Source organism: Ovis canadensis, chromosome 17 (genome assembly GCF_042477335.2).
Source record: "Ovis canadensis isolate MfBH-ARS-UI-01 breed Bighorn chromosome 17, ARS-UI_OviCan_v2, whole genome shotgun sequence".
In the NCBI taxonomy this organism is placed as follows: Eukaryota; Metazoa; Chordata; class Mammalia; order Artiodactyla; family Bovidae; genus Ovis; species Ovis canadensis.
This window is the reverse complement of record NC_091261.1, coordinates 52,716,879-52,738,299: the sequence shown is the minus strand read 5'-3', so window position 1 is coordinate 52,738,299 and position 21,421 is coordinate 52,716,879. Positions and strand designations below refer to the sequence as shown.

General features: G+C 42.8%; 1 protein-coding gene and 1 long non-coding RNA gene across 6 annotated transcripts in view; one reads left to right on the top strand and one right to left on the bottom strand.

The window, feature by feature from the left end:
• PDGFC (platelet derived growth factor C) overlaps window positions 1–3,400 on the bottom strand; it is a 244,389-nt gene extending 240,989 nt beyond the window's left edge. For 2 of the 4 annotated variants that reach the window (XM_069557602.1, XM_069557604.1), the window contains exons 1-2: window positions 3,193–3,400; window positions 2,225–2,564 (exon numbers count right to left, since the gene is read on the bottom strand). In XM_069557602.1, coding sequence (XP_069413703.1) covers window positions 2,225–2,495 — 271 coding nt within the window. In that variant the 5' untranslated portion in view covers window positions 2,496–2,564; window positions 3,193–3,400. The other 2 variants (XM_069557601.1, XM_069557603.1) reach the window with 2 other exon arrangements.
• On the top strand, window positions 2,348–20,946 carry LOC138422550 (uncharacterized). 2 transcript variants are annotated; one of them, XR_011249920.1, is made up of 6 exons: window positions 2,348–2,582; window positions 13,919–14,144; window positions 15,514–15,568; window positions 15,889–15,996; window positions 19,078–19,139; window positions 19,253–20,946. It is a non-coding gene; the product is annotated as an uncharacterized lncRNA (long non-coding RNA). The 2 variants fall into 2 exon arrangements; XR_011249921.1 differs by lacking the exons at window positions 2,348–2,582; window positions 13,919–14,144 and adding an exon at window positions 12,092–12,404.
• The last annotated feature ends 475 nt before the right edge of the window (window positions 20,947–21,421 follow it).

The following is a 21,421-nucleotide window of genomic DNA, read 5'->3' as shown; positions in this document are numbered from 1 at the left end:
GGAGGACAAAAAAATGCCCGCTTGACGGGGTGGAAAATTTGAAAGTCACACAAACTGTTCACATTCCCCGGGGGAATCTTAATCAGCAACTACCTGTTACCCTCGCCTCCTAGAACTTGCCTGTGCGGGGAAAATAGCTCTATACCGCCCCCTAGCGTTGATCGCCTCGCTTCTCAGACTAAACACCGCAAGGTGAGTGGTGCCTCCACCTCAACTTACTTCCGGAGGCCAATCCTCATAGGGCTAAACATAGCCCAGTCCTCTGCCCACAGATTAGGAAACAACCAAGCTATTTTTAGCGTCATGCATCTTAGGAAGAGAAATGGCCCAGTCTCTGATGGCAACAGAATGTGCGTGGCCTGACTTCATGAACCCATCCCTCAGGAGGGTGTGCACCTACACCAGGTAGTAGCCTAGGATCCTGTGAAAGTTCTGGAGTCTGGTTAAAAGGGATGGTGGCACATGGACCACACGACAAAATGACAAGGAAAGGACAATGACGGGTACAAGTCCTAAAGGGACTCAGGAACATAAGAGATGTCAGGCCAGGCCTGATATGTGAGAGCAGCAGGAGAAGAGACCTGGGGCAGGAAAAGCGAAAAACAGAAGCCAGAAGCCAGGAATAGCATGCATACTCATTTTGAGAAAGTCTGTCCAGTAAGAGGCAATATTTTGAGCTTGACATTTATTTTACATGAGAAAGAACAAAGGTTGGTCTGATCCATTTCCTGCCAGGGTACAGCTGGTGCTGTGACTTCTTTGATCACCCCTCTCCCAGTCCTCTGCAGTCCCCGTGATTAGAGATGGATCCCTAGGCTGCCTTTTGATCAGCAGCTCAAGCAGCCTGCAGGTGCCATGTGCCATCACATCAACAAGTTGTAAGAAGCAGCCACATTAAGTCTAGCTGATGAATGTGATAGCTTGTCTTGCTGCCGGTACAATAAATACACATAATGGCTACAAAGGTCCCAAGAATCCTTATTTTCTCTCCTTCTGTACTTTAGAACTTTCTGTGCTTTCTTAAAGGTGAACACTTTGGAGAGTTTCAATACAAAACTAAAGCTTGGAAACGCCCCCAAAACATAGAAAAAAATGGTGCTCAGACTTAAAAACACGGCGTACACCATTCCAATCTCCTAAGTATGCTGCTTATGTTCATGTCGCCTGGTTAATGAAGAGACAGCATTCTTGCATTCTAAATAGATGGCACACAAAGCAGTAAAAATATGTACATTTCTTTTCAAGTAAAACTTAGAGCCACTGCTTGTAAACAGGGTGTTTAATATTCTAATTTTAGACAGCCTGCATTAACATTGTGGCTTCATGTGCAGTATAAAATTTCTATTTACAAAGTAGTCTCAAAAATGACTTCATAATGGTAGATCAAGAGCAAAAGAGTTTAGAAACTGAATGATGTAAATCATATGGAGTTCAGAGGCTAAGCAAATTACACACCCTGAAGCAGCCCTGGCTTCATGAAAGGAGCCTTTCTCCAGCTCTGTGCAATCCCAGCCCAAGGGAACTTGCATCTGAGAGTTTTCTAAACATTTCAGGTACACTTGAAAGCTGAAAGTAATTCTCATTTCCTATGCAGGATTAAGTCGTTTCCAGCACACACAAAATAGCAGCCACTCACCATCGCATATAAAAACACACTACCAGAAAGGTAAGGGCTAGAGTACAAAGGCATACTTAAAAAAAAAAAAAAAAAGCGCAAGAGAAATTCATTTTTTAAATACCTCCTAAAGACATCCACATGACCTCTTGACCGCTTTACTATCTATTTATTGATTAATTGATGTCTTTCCACTTAGAGCGCTTCAATTAATGAGGTTGATACACGTCCTGGGACAACCCCTCCCCAATCCAAAAAACTCTGAGTAAAGTCAAACACGCCAAGACTCATTCGTGTTGGCTTCGGATTTAAAGGCAGTTCTTGAACTTAGAACTCTGGCAACAAGAGTTCTTGCAAGGCAGGCTGGCACCGACGTTCCCCAGGGCTCCCCGAATGTCCCCTCTCCGGGTGCGCCCGCAGAGACACTCACGCCGCCGGGCTGGAGCCACGGCGGCCGCTCTCGAAGTTGCAAACTCCGCTGAACCTCCGAAAGCCGGTGCCTGCGAACACGCGCGGAGGCGTCTGTCCCAGCGCGGGCCGGGTGCATCCCGCCAGGGTGCACAATGCGGCGCGGGAAGCGAGCGGGAGAAGGAGCTGGGGGGGACTCACCGTTCTGCTCCTTGTTGCTGCCGAGCTGGAGTTTGCTGCTCAGGTTGGACTCAGCCCGGGTCCCGGGTCTCTGGCCGGCTAGGGCGGATGTCAGCAGGAGGAGCCCGAAGAGGAGCATTGGGCTGAGCGGGCGGGCGCGCGGTCGGCGGGCACTTGGGGAGCGGGGCTCCGGGCCGGGATCAGCGCCGCCGGGGGAGGGCCGCGCCGGGCGGGACGCGCCGCGCCTGCTCTGGCCGCCGAGCCTCGCGGGGCACTTTCCACATACTCCCATCCAAGACTTTCTCCGAGGGCCCTCTTCTGCGTCTCCAGCTTGTGCCGAGGATCAAAGCAAAACCTGGACCTGAACCAGTTTCCCAAGGTTTAAACAAATCCTGCGCTGTGCCGAGGCGGTGGGGGTGGGGTGGGGGCGAAGGCGAGGGAGGAAAGGGGGGTGGGGACGCGGGGAGCCGGGCGCGCCGAGGAGTCCCTGGCGAGGGGCTGGGAGCACCTGTCAGCCGGGGGACGGCACCGGCAACGGATTGGGGGTCGCGCGGGGCCGGCCGGCAGCCGGGTCGGCGGCGGGCACTTTCTGATCAATAACAAAGCTGCCGATCGATGCGCTCTCCAAGCGCCGCAGCCGCCCCGCCCCCACCCCGAGGGGGAGGGGAGACCCAGGCGCGAGCGCGGCGCCGGGGCCGGGGGTCCCGAGCCGGCCCGGGTCCAGGCCGAGGCCGCCCGGGGCCGGGCGCAGGGAGGCCGAGGGACGCGCTCCTCGCCCGGCGCGCAGCGCGGATCCGGCACCTGGATGCGGGTCCCGCGAGCAGCGTTCTCGGGCCCGGGCGCCCTCGCCCGGCGCAGCTCTGGAGGTCGGACTGGGGTCGCGCCGGGGGCGCTCGCCGTCCCCTCCCCCGCGCTCCGGCGGCGCCGCGAGTGGGCCCCGGGCGCGCAGCAGGCCGGCGCGAGCTCGCCTGTCCCCTCCCCTTCCCCACCTTCGCGGCGGCGGGGGGGCCCCCGGTCCCGCTCGCCGGGGCCGCCGCCGGGCGGTCCGGCAGGTGCCAGCGCTGACGGGGTGCTGCGGGAGGGCTGGGTGCCCAGGGCCCCGGACGGGGATGCGCCCGAGCGGCCCGAGCTCCCCTTCCCGGACGCCCCGAGCCCCAAATAACGGGCGGGCCGGGCGCTGCGGATTCCGCGGGAGCCAGAAGAAGTGGGAAGAACTTCCTGCCTCTTCCCTCTTCCCCGCCCCTGAGCCAGGACTCCTTGTTCCTTCCCGAGGGATCCCCATTCCCAAAGGGCTGGGCCGGGACCCTTGGCCAGGGACTGTGGGCTGAAGGTACGAAGGGACTTCTTTCCTTCCTGTTCACAACTCTGAAGCAGGGGGTGGAAAAAGCAAAAGTAAAGACAAACGAAGACAAATGGCCAGAATAATCACATTTAGTCATTTAACGAACGCTCTGTTGACTGAATGCCTACGAAGGCAGGCACTCTTCTAAGCCTGCAGAAATGAAAACAGACGTTAAGTCTCCGGCCTCCTGAAACTTGCCTTAAATCAGGATCAGGCAAGGGCCAGGGCAGGCAAAGAAGAAATACCCTCCAACCACTTGTCGTCAAGCGGATGCAAACTGACAGGTTGTACTGGGGTATATACCCCACCTGGAGTCAGACTGAAGGATGGATCCTTAAGATGTGAGCAGAGTTGGTGGTGATGGTTTAGTCGTTAAGTCATGTTTGACTCGTGTGACCCCATGAATTGCGCCCACCAAGTTCATCTGTCCATGGAATTTCCCGGTCAAGAATACTGGAGTGGGTTACCATTTCCTTCTCCAGGGATCTTCCCAAATCAGGGATTGAAGCTGTGTCTCCTGCATTTACCGCTGAGCCACCAAGGAAGCCATAAGCCGAAATTCCTGGAGTTTCAATGTTTCTTTTTTAAGCAGCTTTGCTTTCTCGCCCTGTTAGGCCCTCCATGAGGACTGGGGAGAGCTGCCCTGACAAAGATCCAGGGATGCTCAGACATCCCCTGGACCAAACGGGGCAGACCCTTCCTCAGTCAGGCTGAAAATATCAGGTCCTCTTCCTAAGCTTGGAAGCCCACTGAGACCAACCCACTCGACCCACTTAACATCCTAGTCCTCTTCTTTCTTTCCTTCTTAAAATTCTCCTAAGTTCATCTCCTCTTTGAACCTTTACTCACCTAGACCATCCTTTCATTCTTACTCCTTTACCACCTCTGTATCCAGAGTGCAGGATGTCAAGGCCAGTAAGGAAAGCCCAGTCTTTGAAGAAGTTACAGTTTAGCAGGACACAGGCCTTGTCATTGTATTCACTCCAGCAGCTCCTCAAGGCCAGTGTGTATCCATATTTGCACAATAAATAATAGGTTCCAAGAGTTTTCTGTAGATCTGTGGGAGGGTGAGGGAGTGTTCTCAGTTTTAAAGGCTTAATGAGACTCGTTATATAAAAGACATGTTTTATGAACACACTTTAATCTATTTGTAATAAAATTAATTACTCCCCAATTTTTCTAATTTGGTACATTTAATTTTCTAATCAGGATTTTTCTATTAATAAATGAGGCTGTTATGTCTATATAGTTGAGTTTGATGACCACCCACATAGAGTGTATGTGTGTGTGTGTGCGCGCGCGAATTCAATCCATTTGCTTTCATGAGATCATAAGGGTGAGGATGCCCTTTATTTTGTATCATTTCCTCTCCGCCAGAAGAGTGCCTGGCCCAAGGGGGTCATAAATAAATACTCTCGCCTGACTGGCAGGTTTCTTTATTGGAGTCACTTAAATTTGCCCTAGAATTTCAGTATGGAGGATGCATTTGAAAAGTTACAGGTGATCAGGAATAATACTCCAGCTCTGGGTTTCACCTCATCCATATTCTATAGATTGCTTTAAGACTGGCCTTATAAGTAAAGCCAGCCAGGTGCTCCTACAGGACCCCAAACCTGACCATGTCCACATCTGCATTGCCTGGGTTCCCTCCAGTGTCCTTAAATTGCTATCTTCTGAACTGCTCTTGCCCTTGGCAAGTTTATTTTAACACTGTATCCTCCGCCTATCTTCCTACTCTATTCTGCTTACAAACCCTTCCTAGGAAAGTGGGATCTTTGCATTGAAAGATTTTATATAATCCAAAGTCTGCACAATTACTAAACAATAGATTCTGAATGAATGTGGCTTTGTTTGGGCCTAAAGCATTTTCCTTGAGGAAAGGCATCTGTTCCACCAACCAGGAGAAAATAATTGGGAACATTCTTTGCGGTTTTCATGTTTTCTTAAATATTCAGCAGGCGTGCCCACTCCAGCTGAATGCAGAGAGTGCTACCTACAAATTCCTGGTGAGGAACATGCCAGAAGGTACTGGGTTATGAGCAGTGATAATTTGAGGAGGGAGGGTGGATGTCACTACTCAATTCTTTTTGAAGTGAAATAACATTTAAAGTCAACTATCCATTCAACTATGCATTTAACATTCAGGAGAGCAGAAACTACGGGGACGAGTTTTTGCTCAGAAAATAAAATACTGGAAATTTTCTTCCTCTCTCTCCTTCAGAATTAATCGTAACACACACAGGTGCAAAACGATATTAAGACTTTTCCTAGAACTTTTCAGTATTTTAGTGGCAGGTGATTTGAACATGAGTTTCTGAAGTTCAGAACCCTATGATCTACCTAAGTATCCACTACTTTCCAAAATGACTAACTGGCAACACTTCTATATAGATTTAAATGAGGCTGGGAGCTGAGGGTATCATTAGTAAGCAAAGTAAATGCCCACAGATCACAGCAGGGATAAAGACTGTTCTAGCAGGGAAACAAAAGAAATGAAGTAATCTTAGAATCATCCTTTCCTCTCTCCAGTTTCTCCAACTACCCCACCCGGAGAAACATGTGACCGTGCTTTCTCTGGCTATTTCAGGATATATTTAGACTCTACTTTTCCAACCTGGAAAAATAAAAACACTCTTTTCCTTATATTTTGTTGGTCCAGATCAGTCACCCTTTACCAGTGTGGTAATGCTATCAGAAAGGTTGGCTTGCTGAAGCAGATGGCAGGGGGTTGTGTTAGGATCCTGCTCCTAAGGATCCTAAATCCAGCTTTTTGAGGGTGAAGAGTCCGGGGTTGGGAAGTTGGAGGTGTGTGATCTAGAGAAACCGGTGACAAGGACAGGCCTTGGGGGTGGCGCTCTGTGGCCTCTCCCACTGAAGTGAAGCTGTTCTTTCCTTTAGGCAGTCATGGTGAAGCATGCAAAGACTACAAGATCTCAGAAGTGCTGGTCTACTTAGAACTCAAGGGAGAATGAAGCCAGACACAGCCCCAAAGAGACAGGAGCCCTGATCACCTTAGGACCACCACAGCCAGAGGTCATTTCCCTGGGAGATGAGAGACCAGGGACCTAGCCTGGCCTTACTGCTAGCAATAGCACAACCTTAATCTAGACTTCTTCCTGCCCCCTTTCTTTACGGGAGAAAATTGCACTGAACTCTTTTTTTGTATTATAGTATAATTGCTTTACAGTGTTGTGTTAGTTTCTGCTGTACAGCAAAGTGTGTACGCCATATGTACATGCACAACCCCTCCTTCTAAGGTCCCCTTCCCAGCCCCCTGATCCCACTCCCTAGGCTATCACAGAGCACCGAGCTGAGCTCCCCGAGCTATACGGTGAGCTCCCACCTGCTGTCTGTCTTACACATGGTAGTGCATATATACGTCGGTGCTGCTCTCTCAATTCATCCCCTCCTCGCCTCCCCCTCGGAGACAGAGAGGCACATTGGATTCTTAACTCCATCCTCTAATTGCTTCAGAATTCTTTAGAATGCAGCAGATAATGATGGCAGTTCTTTTCAAACTTAACAGTGCTTCTGTGATGATATGGAATTAGGACAAGTTTCCTGGCCTCAACTCAGAGGTGCCTTGGAGGCTGGCAAGAGATGATGAGCAGAGGCTTCTCCCTGAATTTGTGCAGTCAAGCACAAAAGTTCTGTTTTATCTGTTGTGATCTTGGTTGGGAAAGAAAAAATGTACTGATAACCAAAATGAGAGAAGAAAAAAGGAGTCTGGAAATCACTGACTAATGCAAGTATCAGGAATTGTATTGCATTCAGGGAAACAATAAAATATGTGTGGGAGTCATATTTTAATATTTCATATTTGTTTGATATCATGGGAACAACATCAAAAGAGGCCAAGGATTGGTCTGAAGGTAAAGAAATTTAACTATAGTACACAAACAAGTTGTAAATGATAAGGAAATTCTATTGCCATTAGCCAAAAATGAATGTCCAACCTCCTACTATCCTTAGAGCTCCATTGGTGGCATCTCTAACAAATCCTTAAAGCGGGGGGAAATCCCCTAAAAATGAGACCAGGAATCAAACACTGTGCTTGGTCATATCCCCGAGTCAATAAATGTCACTTTTCTCTTGCCTGAAGTCATGTGTAGGATAGGAAGGCTTCTGTCCACATGGTGACAAATCATAGTAAAGGGGTCAAGATATGGCTACAGATCTTCCTTCCTCAGACAGTGACCCTCTTCTTTCCAAGGTCATGAGAGAAGGACCCTCTCACTTTGCGATCATTGTTTCAAATGCAGTCTTTCCTTGGCTGCCAGCCTTTGTAAAAGAGGCCCAGAGCATCAGTACCCAACTTCATGAACGTTTAAAAAAGTATTGTTGATTAGAAGGAAGGAAAATAGAGCTTAACTCATCTAACATTAAAGTAACCTCAATTGTTTTTGAAGTTCAAGATAGTTCAAGGACTTTCCATAACCTTTTTCTATGATGATTATGACTGTCAGCCGTCTGTCGTCTTTATAGTCGTAGTCTGAAAAGTGCCTGCTCCCTTCTGTTCTAAAGCAGTGTGTGACATTTTAAGGCATTGCTTTATTTTCCTAATTTTGTTTTTATCAGTCCAGTTGGCTTTGATGCTTTTCGCATCTCCCTGGACCACTTCACTGCTTGTTCATTGTCCGGATGCTCTTTTACTGGTCTTCCATAAAATTAGGAGGGTATAACGCGTGTTTTCCTCCTACAGACAACTCAAAAGGACTGATAGTTAAATAAAAGTCAACCCAGGGTAAATAAACACAAGAGGAGAATCATTCAGGTTCAAATTTACCCTGTGAAGCATTGATCATGTTCCAGGAATTATTAGATACCTTAAAATATATTTTCTCATTTCATCTTCCCACCAGTCCTTCAAGGAAAGCCAGAACGTCCCCATGTTGCTGCAGAGGAATGGAGAATTAATGGAGAATTTGCCCAGGGTGACGCTATGGGTGACCGGTACAGATCACCTTTGTCCCCAGGGCTCCCCTTAGACTCCTGTGCTTTTCATGTGACGCTAGAGTCCCTGGGTTTTGGACAAGAGCATTCCTATGGGAAGCTTTTGTATGTTTCCCTAAGTTTTCCACAATGACTTCCCTCCCCATGTTTGCCCTGGGGGAGACCCTGGGGTACTTAGACTTTCCCACATGTTTAAGAGCACAGCACTAAGACAGCTATCCTTCTGGAACAGCCTACATAAAAGGTTTGAGCCACACTGAATCTGGGTTACTGGAGGCAGAGATGATGACTAAGGCATCAGAAAGCTGGCCTTGGGTGGAAGCCCACCCAAAGTGTGGGCTAGCCCAAGTATCCTGTTTACCCTGGCCAAGTTAGTCATCCAGCTAATGCCTCAGCCTCCACCATCTGTGGGCAGTTATGTCAGAGAATCTATCTCTTCGTCTTTGAAGACAAAGGGAATGAATTATTCCTCTCCTCCTGCTCACGATTGCTACTGAACGAAAGCGTCAGGGCTTGGAAGAAATACAGTGTTTTCCCAGTTGTTCCCTTTGAAGAATCAATTCATGATGAACTCTAGGTGTCAGAGCCTAGCCTTCGCTCATGCACACTGTTCCTGTGTGTATCCCTTCATGTGTTTCTAATTCAAAGTTTCTGGCCGAGGGTTTTTGTTAAGTCCTATGACAAGGCAGATTTGCATTTTCATTGATACTTTTATGAAGGTGTTTTTAGATTGGCTGAAGTTATTCGAAGCCCAAAGGCAAGAAGGAACCAGTGACCTGTTAAGCCCTCAGACAGGAAAATGTCTTCAATTGAAATTCTAATTCCCGAGATCCATATCGGAAGGGATATACCATACGAAAAGATACTCAGAGTACCCATTTTTGTTCCAATGGACAGTAAGAGAAAAAATTCTTTACATTCTTTTCTTTCTTGAACAACATTTTAGACACACATAAAACTGAACAGAAAAATGTGAGAATCAGCCAATTATTCTAGCCACTAATATTCATTCTAATTGAAGCAAATGATTAAACTATGCATCTGTTAAAAACATTCTTTTAAGAATTCAAAACGTGTCCTAATATCACTATCTTTCTGCCTACTGAGATTTCTGTTTCAAGATGATCATCTCTGTGTAAACCCACGTTCAGTGTTCTCAGCTCTGCTAAGGGGAAAGAAATGTCTCATCCTTCAGACTCTGTGTGGTCTGGTGTATGAACCGACTGTCACCTAGCCAGTGAAGCAGAGTAACCTGCACACTTTCATTTACATCTTGGGGAATGGTTGTTACATCACTACTTTTTTTTTTTTAATTGAAATGTCCACGATGATGAACTCTACATTGGAGTCTTCTACTGATTATTAAATGCAACTCCATGCATAAATATTCATAGAATCCTCCTTTTAAAGATGAGAAACTAGGTTGTTTCCATGTCCTGGCTATTATAAACAGTGCTGCGATGAACATTGGGGTACATGTGTCTCTTTCAATTCTGGTTTCCTCGGTGTGTATGCCCAGCAGTGGGATTGCTGGGTCATAAGGTAGTTCTATTTGCAATTTTTTAAGGAATCTCCACACCGTTCTCCATAGTGGCTGTACTAGTTTGCATTCCCACCAACAGTGTAGGGGGGTTCCCTTTTCTCCACACCCTCTCCAGCATTTATTGCTTGCAGATTTTTGGATCGCAGCCATTCTGACTGGTGTGAAGTGGTACCTCATTGTGGTTTTGATTTGCATTTCTCTAATAATGAGTGATGTTGAGCATCTTTTCATGTGTTTGTTAGCCATCCGTATGTCTTCTTTGGAGAAATGTCTATTTAGTTCTTTGGCCCACTTTTTGATTGGGTCGTTTATTTTTCTGGAGTTGAGCTGCATAAGTTGCTTGTATATTTTTGAGATTAGTTGTTTGTCAGTTGCTTCATTTGCTATTATTTTCTCCCATTCAGAAGGCTGTCTTTTCACCTTGCTTATAGTTTCCTTTGTTGTGCAGAAGCAACCTAGATGTCCATCAGCAGATGAATGGATAAGCAAGCTGTGGTACATATACACAATGGAGTATTACTCAGCCGTTAAAAAGAATTCATTTGAATCAGTTCTGATGAGATGGATGAAACTGGAGCCAATTATACAGAGTGAAGTAAGCCAGAAAGAAAAACACCAATACAGTATACTAACACATATATATGGAATTTAGGAAGATGGCAATGACGACCCTGTATGCAAGACAGGAAAAAAGACACAGATGTGTATAACGGACTTTTGGACTCAGAGGGAGAGGGAGAGGGTGGGATGATTTGGGAGAATGGGAATTCTAACATGTATTCTATCATGTAAGAATTGAATCGCCAGTCCATGTCTGACGCAGGATGCAGCATGCTTGGGGCTGGTGCATGGGGATGACCCAGAGAGATGTTGTGGGGAGGGAGGTGGGAGGGGGGGTCATGTTTGGGAATGCATGTAAGAATTAAAGATTTTAAAATTAAAAAAATAAATAAATTTAAAAAAATAATAAAATCAAACCCAATTATAAGAACCTCAAAAAAAAAAAAATAAAGATAAGAAACTGAGGCCCAGGAAGGTTCTGTAACTTGAGCAGAGACACATATTTATAAGAAGTGAAACCGAGCAGAACCCTGTGGGGTCCCTGGGCAAAGAAGCCTTTCTGTCCCCTGTTTCGTGTTTGTAAGGAACAGACTCCATGACCCATGACCTGAGTCCCAAAAGGCACATTCTCATAGTTGCTAATCAGATAACTGAGAAGATGCACAGGTGTGGGAAGAGCAGCCAAGAATCAATAGTGCAGACTTGGGTCAGGGTCCTGGTTCCTCCTCAAGGATATACATAACAATATCTTTGAGTTCTTGTGTGGAGCTATAACCCTCACAAACTGGAGGATGTTCCAGAGAGAAAGTGAAAGTCACAATTTGATAACCTTGAACCTCATCAAGAACCCTCCTGAGACCAGATGAAAGGAGTGTAGGCCCTGCACACACCCTGATCTTATCATCTTAGCAGCAGCTCCATCCTTAAACCATTGCTATAAAATTCCTTACCAAATCCTCCAGGGTTGAGACAGTTTTCAAAGGCAGGAGCCTGCTGTGTTTCCCTTTGCCTGGAAAAGTAATAAAGCTAATTCTTTTCTAGTTCACCCAAACTCTGTCTCTGAGATTCCCTTGGGCACTGGTGCACAGAGGCCAGTTTCCTGCATGAGTATTGAAGTCAGAATTGGGAGGCGGGTACCTGCTTCCAGAGCTGGCACTTTAAACCTCTCCTTCCCATTCCTCCACACCACCGAGCACAGTGCTAGGTGTGGAGTGACTTCAAACAGACATTTCAAACTTACGAAATATCCATTTCTGTTGAGCATTGGGGGTTTATTTTATAACTCCACACCATTCTAATCAGAAATATGGAACTTAAAATTCTACTGCCGACAACAAACAGGACATCATTCTGATTTTGGTCTCACATCAAAAGGACTGTGCCCCAGGGCTACAGGAATGAGGCACTTAGTCAAGGAAAGCATCACAGTGTCTTAGATGGAATGCCTTCTTTAGTGGCAATAGATATGAGAAATGAACCTTTTGAAATCATCTGAAGGAAAAAAAGGTCTGTTGCCCTGATTCTTAGTGATAAAACCCTGCCATAAAATCGCCATTACACTGTCGCTGGTTCTGACAACTTGTGATGAAGGAAACCTATAACATGCATTCATATAAGTTTCTGAAGGACAAAAGGAGGAAAAGCAAAGGTAGTGAGACGACTTACTAGTCTCTCGGGTAAGGTGAACGTTCTGCGTGGAAGACAGTTTCGGTTAGCAGTGACCTCAAGATCATCACGGACTTGACCAAGACAGCAATCTGTCAAGACCATTGATGATGTTTCTGGTCCCAAGAAATCACAAGGTGGGTAAAAGGCAGGATCACTACCCTCAGGGAGTTCACCCTGATTTGGTGCCTCCAGTCATCCTCACGTGTGTTTATGTCCACCTCTGATGCAATCTGTCTTCCAGCATTATCTGTGCCTAAAGACTGCCCTCTGCCTGGGCCACTCATGTTCCTGCAAACTGTCGTCAGACGAGCTTGATCTGTTTAAACACGAAGCTGATCGCAGCCTGATCCCTACTCTAAAAATCTGAGCCTCCCCTTTGCCTGCGGGAGAAAAAGTGTTCTCCATGGGCATCATCTGCTTTTCTTTCCACTCCAGGTCTCGCACTCCTGAGGCACAGTCTCACACAGTACTTGCTGGTCTTTGCTTCTATTCTCATGCTCATTCCATAGTTACAGATAACTCAACCTAGAACTTCTTCTGTTTCATTTTTTTCTTAGCTTCTTTTTCCCCAGCATTTAACATACTGCGCTTATCAAATAATGATAGTAAACTCTCCTATGTACCAGACACTATTTTAAAAACAACTTCATGTTTATTCACTTCTTAATTCTCACCAAAAACATATGAGATTGCTGTAATTTTTAAATTTATTTTATTGAGCTATAGTTGATTTACAATGTGTTAATTTCTGTTATACAGCAAAGTGATTCATATATATGTATATATATATTCATTTTCATATTCTTTTACATTATGGTTTATTGCAGGAAGTTGAATACAGTAGGACATTGTTGTTTATCCACCTTATATAGACAGAATAGTTTGCATCTGCTAAGCTCAAACTTCCAGTCCATCCCTCCCCCACCTCCCATCCCCCTTGGCAACCACAAGCCTGTTCTCTGTGACCATGAGTCTGTTTCTGTTTCATAGGTATGTCCATTTGCGTCATATTTTGGATTCCACGTATAAGTGATATCCTGTGGCATTTGTCTTTCGCTGTCTGAGATGGGTGTATTAACCAGTATTTGCTGGGCTTCCCTGCTGGCTCAGACAGTAAAGCATCTGCCTGCAGTGTGGGAGACCTGGGTTTGATCCCTGGATCTGGAAGAGCTCCTGGAGAAAGAAATGACTACCGACTGCAGCATTCTTGCCTAGAGAATTCCATGGACAGAGGAACCTGGCAGGCTACGTGGGGGTGCAAAGAGACGGACACGACTGAGTGACTAGCACTTTCATAGGGAAACAGTAAAAACAGAGAGGCTATTGGCCTAAGACTACTCACGTGGTCGTTAGCAGAGCTGGGTCTTGAACTTGGCACGTCTATCTCAAATCCCTGCATTCAGCCATCACGCTGTCTCTAACAGAAAGTGTTCAACCAGTACCGAAGGCCATGAATATGCCCAGTCACAATCCAAACACTGAAGTCAGAAGTACAAGCTGACATCATTTTTTTCTCTCCAAAAAGCTGTTATTAATTCAATAGAGAGTTTTATCATTAATGGTGTGTTAAAATGAAGATAATACTAAGTAATTTTTTTGGCTAAATAAAGAAGTCTTTCCCTGTCCTCTGCTTTGCTTGCCACCACAGGTTACATCACCAGGGGAAGTCTCATCTTCCCCAAAACTTTCCAGGACAAATCCTTAACCTCACTGCGCCCAAATTAATGATTACGTCCTCTAATTTTGTTGATGTACCCTCCATATAAACTCTTCAATGGAAGAAATTGTGTTTTCCACCCCTTTCCCATCTCACCATGGCAGCACTTAACACTGAGTGGGTGCAGTTCCATGTTTAACACATCTTGTAATAGCTGGTAAGTGAAATTAACAAAAGTATGAAGAAGCCAAATGCAGTTACACCCATGATAAATCTTCGTGGAAGGAAAAAATGAATGAAGCTCAGCTCTTGATACAATGAGAGACTAGAACCATGTGGAGTTCATTTTCTGGCTTGGCTGTCAGTCAGAGTTGGGAGCTTATAAATGAAAGAGCTAAATTATGGAAAACAGGAGTCAAGCTGTACTAATGTCTAAGTTCACACCTATGTGAAATTATTCATATAATTTTATGTATTTGATGAGCTAAAAAAAAAAAAAAACAAACAAGGAAACACTTTCCAAACTGGAATCAATGCAGAATCTGCCTTTTAATAAATCCTATGGTGATACTCATGCCAATATTACAAGGTTATTTCTAAAGCCTGGCAAACAGCCCATATTCATTGCTTGACTGGTTTACACAGAGTTAACTCCTTATGATCGAAAAATCTTATGTAACAGTTGGTTCCCAAGACTCTATTTAATAGCCAATCTGTTATATCCAAGATGTCATCATTTTGGAAAATAACTTTTATGAGAGTATCTTCTTCATGACATCAAAGTATGATGTCAAATGAAATTCTTTGCTTTTTTTATTTTTAGATTTTAAAGTTTGTGTGTTACAATTTAAAATGTGTATGTGTGTGAAAGGATGTGGTTTTAATTGCTGACTGTTGCTGCCTGTGTGAAAGAACTTTTAAGAGTTAGTGATCTAAATAAAATGGGATATGAAGGATCTCTGTTTTATGAAGATTCATATGTAAAGTAATTTTACCAAATGACAGTTCCCTTTGCATTTCCTGTGCTTTGGAAAATTAATTTTAATGTGAAAACTTAGACTTTGACTCTGAGTTAATATCTTAAAAAATAAACGGCCATGGAATGAACCAGACATACCACTTCATGATTTTTTGTCTTATCTAACACCAATTCGTTACTTTAAAACCAGCAAGTAGGGAACTATAATCAATATTTTTAATAATCTATAAGGGGGAAGAATGTGAAAAAGAATATATATAGATATAAATATAGATATTTATGAATGTATAACTGAATAACTTCATTATACACCTGAAATTAACACAACATTGTAAATCAATTATACTTAACTAAAAAAAAATTTAAGCATACAGGCTGAGATTCTATTCTTATAATAAATTAATTCATAACACTGTAATGAAAAAACTTCCTTGAGGTTAGATAAAATATAATTACTCTAAGTTCATAAAAATGAATTCTGTTTGTTATGACCTAAAAATCTTGTTTATCACTGGAGAATGGCAGCGCATGATGTCTTATATTTCTGAAACTGGGAGGGAGCTTTCATTAGTAATGTAATTTTGAAAGATTTTAAAATGTTTTACAGTGTACCAAATGCTGGGACCAGATACTAATTTATTACAGAGCATCACGTTACTATGGTAAGTACCCACAATTGATAGAAGTTAACTTCCTCAGTTTCTGTAGCTGCAAAGCTGAAAGTTTACCTGGTTGATTTCAAGATTCTTTTTCCAACATTTGCCTGGAGAATTCCATGGACAGAGGAGGCTGGTGGCTACAGTCCATGGGGTCACAAAGAGTCATGGGGGCACGACTGGGTGATTAACACATAATCTATAAAAAAGCTGAATCACTCTGTTGTACACCTGAAACTAATGTAACATTGTAAATCAACTATACTTGAATAAAAATAAATAAAACTTCTGTTTATGGTATTTTCTTTATTCCTTTCACTGCACAGATGCTGAAATGATGTGTTTGCAACTGATGTGGTATGGCGCTTCCAACCACTGCTCCATGTAAATGTACCTCGTGAAGCTGATCAGACACAAAACTTCACAAATGAAAGGTATCTTATATTTCTGAAACTGGGGGGAAGCTTTCATTGGTAATGTAATTTTGAAAGATTTTAAAAGGTTTTACAGTGTATCAAACACTGGGGTAGGATACTAATTTATTACAGAGCATCACGTTACTATGGTAAGTACCCACAATTGATAGAAGTTAACTTCCTGAGTTTTATAGCTGCAAAGCTGAAAGTTTACCTGGTTGATTTCAAGATTCTTTTTCCAACATTTGCTGATTCCCAATGTCCAATTTGCCTCTTTTTTACTAGGGAAAAAAATATCTATTCTCATAGTCTTTCTTTTGGGGAGACAATAGCATCTTCAAAAATCTTTTTTTTTTTTCTTTAAAAGGAAACAACCTGTGTCCAGAAAGATTCTACTTAGCTGAACATTACATCAGAGTAGTGTTGATTTGTTAGAGACTTGCTGCCCTGGGCCTTAAAGACTTTTCTGACCAGAGGCAGAGTATACATCACTCTAAAATTTTCAGATGTTTACAACAAAAACTTATTGGGAGGCATGGGGAAAGAATATGGAATCTAAAAAGAGACTGAAGGAAAAAAAGCTACCAAAGGAAAAGATAAAGATCTTATAATCAGAATTTCAGTGTCTTTTAAAAAATCTATTATACAAATTATTCTTCAAGTGTTGAACAATTTAGGACTTTTACACAGCCTTTGGTCATTATCTTTTAATACACATATGAGTTACAAAGTGATAGAGCCGCTTTCTGTTTTGGCTTCTGGTGCTGGTTCTGCAGTAACAAGCCTGTCTGTGATGTTTGAACTCCATGGAGCAGTATAAAAGGATATTGATTGATGCTTCAGTCTGTTCTTCTATACATATGCAAATTATGTTTGTATTAATATTATCTAGACTAAAAAGGGAACACTTCCTTTATCATTATTTCATAATAATGAATATTAATATTGCTAGATTTAAATGCAAATTAAAAGTACTGCAATTATTAAAACTTATCTCCTGACATTCTGCTATGGATTTGTTCTTTGCTTTTTCTGAATCTAATATTGTGTGATTATTCACATTGATGGCACCAGGAGGCACATACAGGAGACCCTGTATCTGTTACTATGGTGACTGTTGGTCATATTTTGAAAGAAAAAGCAACCATTGTTATACGTAAATTTAAATATTACTACCCAACTTTTAAAAACTGTAGAAACTTAGACATCACATTTTAAATATTGTTTAAAGTCATATGCTTCCTATTTTTCTTCTCAAGGAAAATGTAGTTAGTTGGAACAATATACATAGCTGAGTTTTTAAGAATAAACTACAACTTTTCTTTTCCTTTAAAAATGCTTACACATAATTAGGCTGTAAAGACAGTCTGATCTGGCTCTAATCATAGCTTTGTCACTTACTGGATGTTTATTACCCTTGATAACATAAAAAATCATAAAGAGGATTTGGACTACATCGTGGATAGATTTGATTTGAGTATGCTGACCAAAATCATTTTTAGGATGAGTGGACAGAGAAATAAATTCGCTTTCACATGCCATGCTTAACATCCTAGAAAGATACCCTTTTCCAGGCCATGAATCACAACACTGTATTGATACAGAGATGTTCTGGGCTTGTATTTTCAGTATTTTATTTCCTCCTTCTTTCAACATACATTGACTATGTGTATCAGACACTGTGCTAGATTCTGGAAGACCTAGCTAAGATGAAGCCTCAAGAACTTCTAATATGTAGACTTTGGGTTGAGAAGAGCAATTGAAAAAAGGGGTCTAAGAAGACCCCGACTTGTGAGGTGTAATAAATACAGATGTTGTCAGGAGAGCTGGGGAAAGTGCGTGATATCAGTTGTCAGAGGTAAGGAAGGAGGTAAGGTAGCATCTATAGGAACTGGATAAAGAACACATTGGATTTGGGATCATGGAGGTTATTGCTGAACCTGATAAAAGCAATGCTAGTAGCAAAGCAGTAACTGTAACTAGAATGGGATGAGCAGAAGAGTTCATTGGAGATTGTTTTTAATTTAAATAATTCATGGTATTACATCGATGCACAGTTAATTTGTTTATTTTAAGCTTATGATTTGGTTAGTTTTGCCGCATGTAGACACCAATAGGGAAGTGATGGGAAAGACGGCATGAAGACACAGCAAGGAGGCAAGGCTGCCACATGTAAGCCAAGAAGAGAGTCCTCAAAAGAAGCCAAAAATACCCACGCTTTGACCTCAGACTTCTAATCTCCAAAACTGGGAGAAAATAAACCTTTGATGTCTAAGCCACCCTGGCTGTGGTATTTTTGGCTGTTTACTGGGCTTATGGCAGCCCTGGCAAACTGATACAAGAGTCTGTTCCCCCACCAACTTGGGCTGTGTGTGAGAGTTCTCTCTATAGAAAGATGACTTTTGTCAGAAGTATTATTTGAGAACATTAGGCTAACCATTCCATGGTTAACCTTCTTGGTTGCTTAATGGTATTTTTAGTAAAGAAAGTGTTTTCATTTGAAGTCTGAGTTATCGCTTGTTTATTTCAGGGTTTTTGAAGTTTCTGTGCTTTTGTTTTGTGCTTAGTCACTCAGTCATGTCCGACTCTTTGCGACCCCATGAAATGTAGTTCGCCAGATTCCTCTGTCAATGGCGATTCTCCAGGGAAGAATACTGGAGTGGGTTGCCATGCCCTCCTCCAAGGATCTTTCCAACCCAGGGATAGAACTCAGGCATCCCACACTGCAGGCAGATTCTTTACCATCTGAGTCACCAGGGAAGTCCCTTTGAAGTTTTTAGAACTTATCAAAGAAATCTTTGCCTACTCAAATTTATACAACTTTCTTCTGTGTTTTCTTCTGGAATTTTTATCATTTAAGCTTTTGTTTAGGATCCATTTCAACTTAACATTTGGGTTTGGAGGAAAGTGGAAAAATATTACATTTTCCTCCCACTTTGAATACCTAATTGTTCCAAAACTGTTGAAAAGACTTTACTTTCCCCATTGAATTCACTTGGCACCTTTATCGATAATTGACTGAGCATGTGTGTGTTGGTCCACGTCTGAACTCTTCATTCAGGTCCCTGGATCTGTATTTCTATTTTTCTATCTCTACAGTGCCTTCCAAACTATTGCAGCTTCATAGTGAGCCTTGAAATCAAGAAACCTAAATCCTCCAGGTTTGTTCTTTTTCTTTTTTAGATTGCTTTGACTATAGATAAATCAATCAGCCATTCAAATTCTACCCAAAAAGAATGCTGGAATTTTTATTCGGATTACTTTAAATCTACAGATAAATTTGGGAGGATCTGACCTCCTATGGTTTTTCCAGTGGTCATGTATGGATGTGAGAGTTGGACTGTGAAGAAAGCTGAGCACCAAAGAATTGATACTTTTGAACTCTGGTATTGGAGAAGACTCTTGAGAGTCCCTTGGACTGCAAGGAGATGCAACCAGCCCATTCTAAAGGAGATCAGCCCTGGGTATTTTTTGGAAGGATTGATGCTAAAGCTGAAACTCCAATACTTTGGCCACCTCATTCAAAGAGTTGACTCATTGGAAAAGACTCTGATGCTGGGAGGGATTGGGGGTAGGAGGAGAAGGGGACAACAGAGGATGAGATGACTGGATGGCATCACCGACTCGATGGATGTGAGTTTGAGTGAACTCCGAGAGTTGGTGATGGACAGGGAGGCCTGGCGTGCTGTGATTCATGGGGTTGCAAAGAGTCGGACATGACTGAGCGACTGAACTGAACTGAACTGACCTCCTAATAATATCAAGTCTCTATCAGTATCAATATGTGAGCATATTCTGTCCCATGTCCCTCCATTTATTTGATATTTGGTTACTCTCACCAATGGTTGATAGTTTTCAAGATATAGATTTTTACCTATTTTGAGAAATTCATAAGCTAATTTTTTTTTTTGCTTTTAAATGATACTATAAATGAGATTGTGGGGTTTTTTTTAACTTCTTTTTCTAATTTTGTGTTCCTAGCAAGTAGAAATAGTATCAGTTTTTGTATACTGATCTTGTTGATTTACCCAAATTGACTTCCTAATTCTAATAGATCTTTCACAGATTCCTTATAATTTTCTATGTACATAATCACGTCATCTTATTATGGGTTGAACGACTCCCCTCGAATCATATGTTGAAGTTCTAACGCCTAGCACCTGTGAATATGACCTTGTTTAAAAGTAGGGTCTTTGAAGATTTTATTAATTTAAGACGAAGTCACTGGGAGGGACCTTAACTCAATAGGATTGATATCTTTATAGGAAGATGGCCATGCACAGATATAGACACACAAGAAGAACATCCTCTGAAGATTAGGACAGATTATGGTGTTAAACAACTGCAAGGCAAGGAATGCTGGAGATCGGTAGACTCCACCAGAAGACAGGAAGAGACAGACAAAGATCCTCCCTCTAGAAGTCTCAGGAGGATCATGGCCAATAGGTTGATTTTAGACTTCAGCTCCCAGAAATTACCTTGTGGTTTTTGTTATGACAGCCCTAAGAAGCTGAAAGTAAAGACGGCTTTCCTTCTTTCTTTCCAACCTCTATGTCATTTATTTCTTCTTGCTACCGCATTGCAGTAGCTAGTCTTTTCAGTAAGACTCGGATTAGAGGTGAGGCGCACGAGCACCCGCGGCTCCGTCTCGATCCCAGAGAACTATGCATCCAGATTTTCACTCCACGTCTGATGTTGGCTGTGGGTTTTTATCAGGTTGACAAAGTCTTCTTTTAATTCAGGTGACTTAGTTGTACTTAGTCATATTCAGTTTGCTGGGACTGAGTTTATAAAAGATTTTTGTGTCTATAGTCTGCAGTTTTCTTTATTCAGAATATATTGTTCTGAATTTGGTTTCAGTGTAACACTGACCTCATAAAATGGTTTAACTGGATTAATGTTTACATTAAATGGTTACATTTGAGATGAATGTATGTTTTGCAGTTATTAAAATGATTGACAGTGTTATCAGTCCCTCTATATTCTTGCTTATTTTTTTGTCTAGTTCTTCTAGTAAAAGCTCACTGTATCTGGGGACTATATTTGGTTCCACAAACCTTTCTACTAGATTCTTTCCATCAGAAGTTGTGATTAGGCATCAACATGAAGTGGCAATGGGATGCTATGCCATAAGTGGTCTAGATGTTACCCCATCCTCAGTCCAGCCTTCTCAGGGCTGACTTCTAACTCCCAGCACCTGTACCTTTTGACTGAGTGCTTTCCTGATGGTCAGTACTGCATGAAGGCCAGAAGTACTGAGGAATCAATCTCCACAGTTGTTCCTTGACCAATTGCTTATGGAAGCTGTTGGATAAACATCCTAGCTTCTTGGCCCCTCAAGTGGATCAATGCTGAGGTCAGGCTTCCTTGGCTGCTAGAATTCCCAAAGGATTAAGTTCTGCTTACACAATATAATCTGCTTGTAAAATGTTCTGATTTGGCT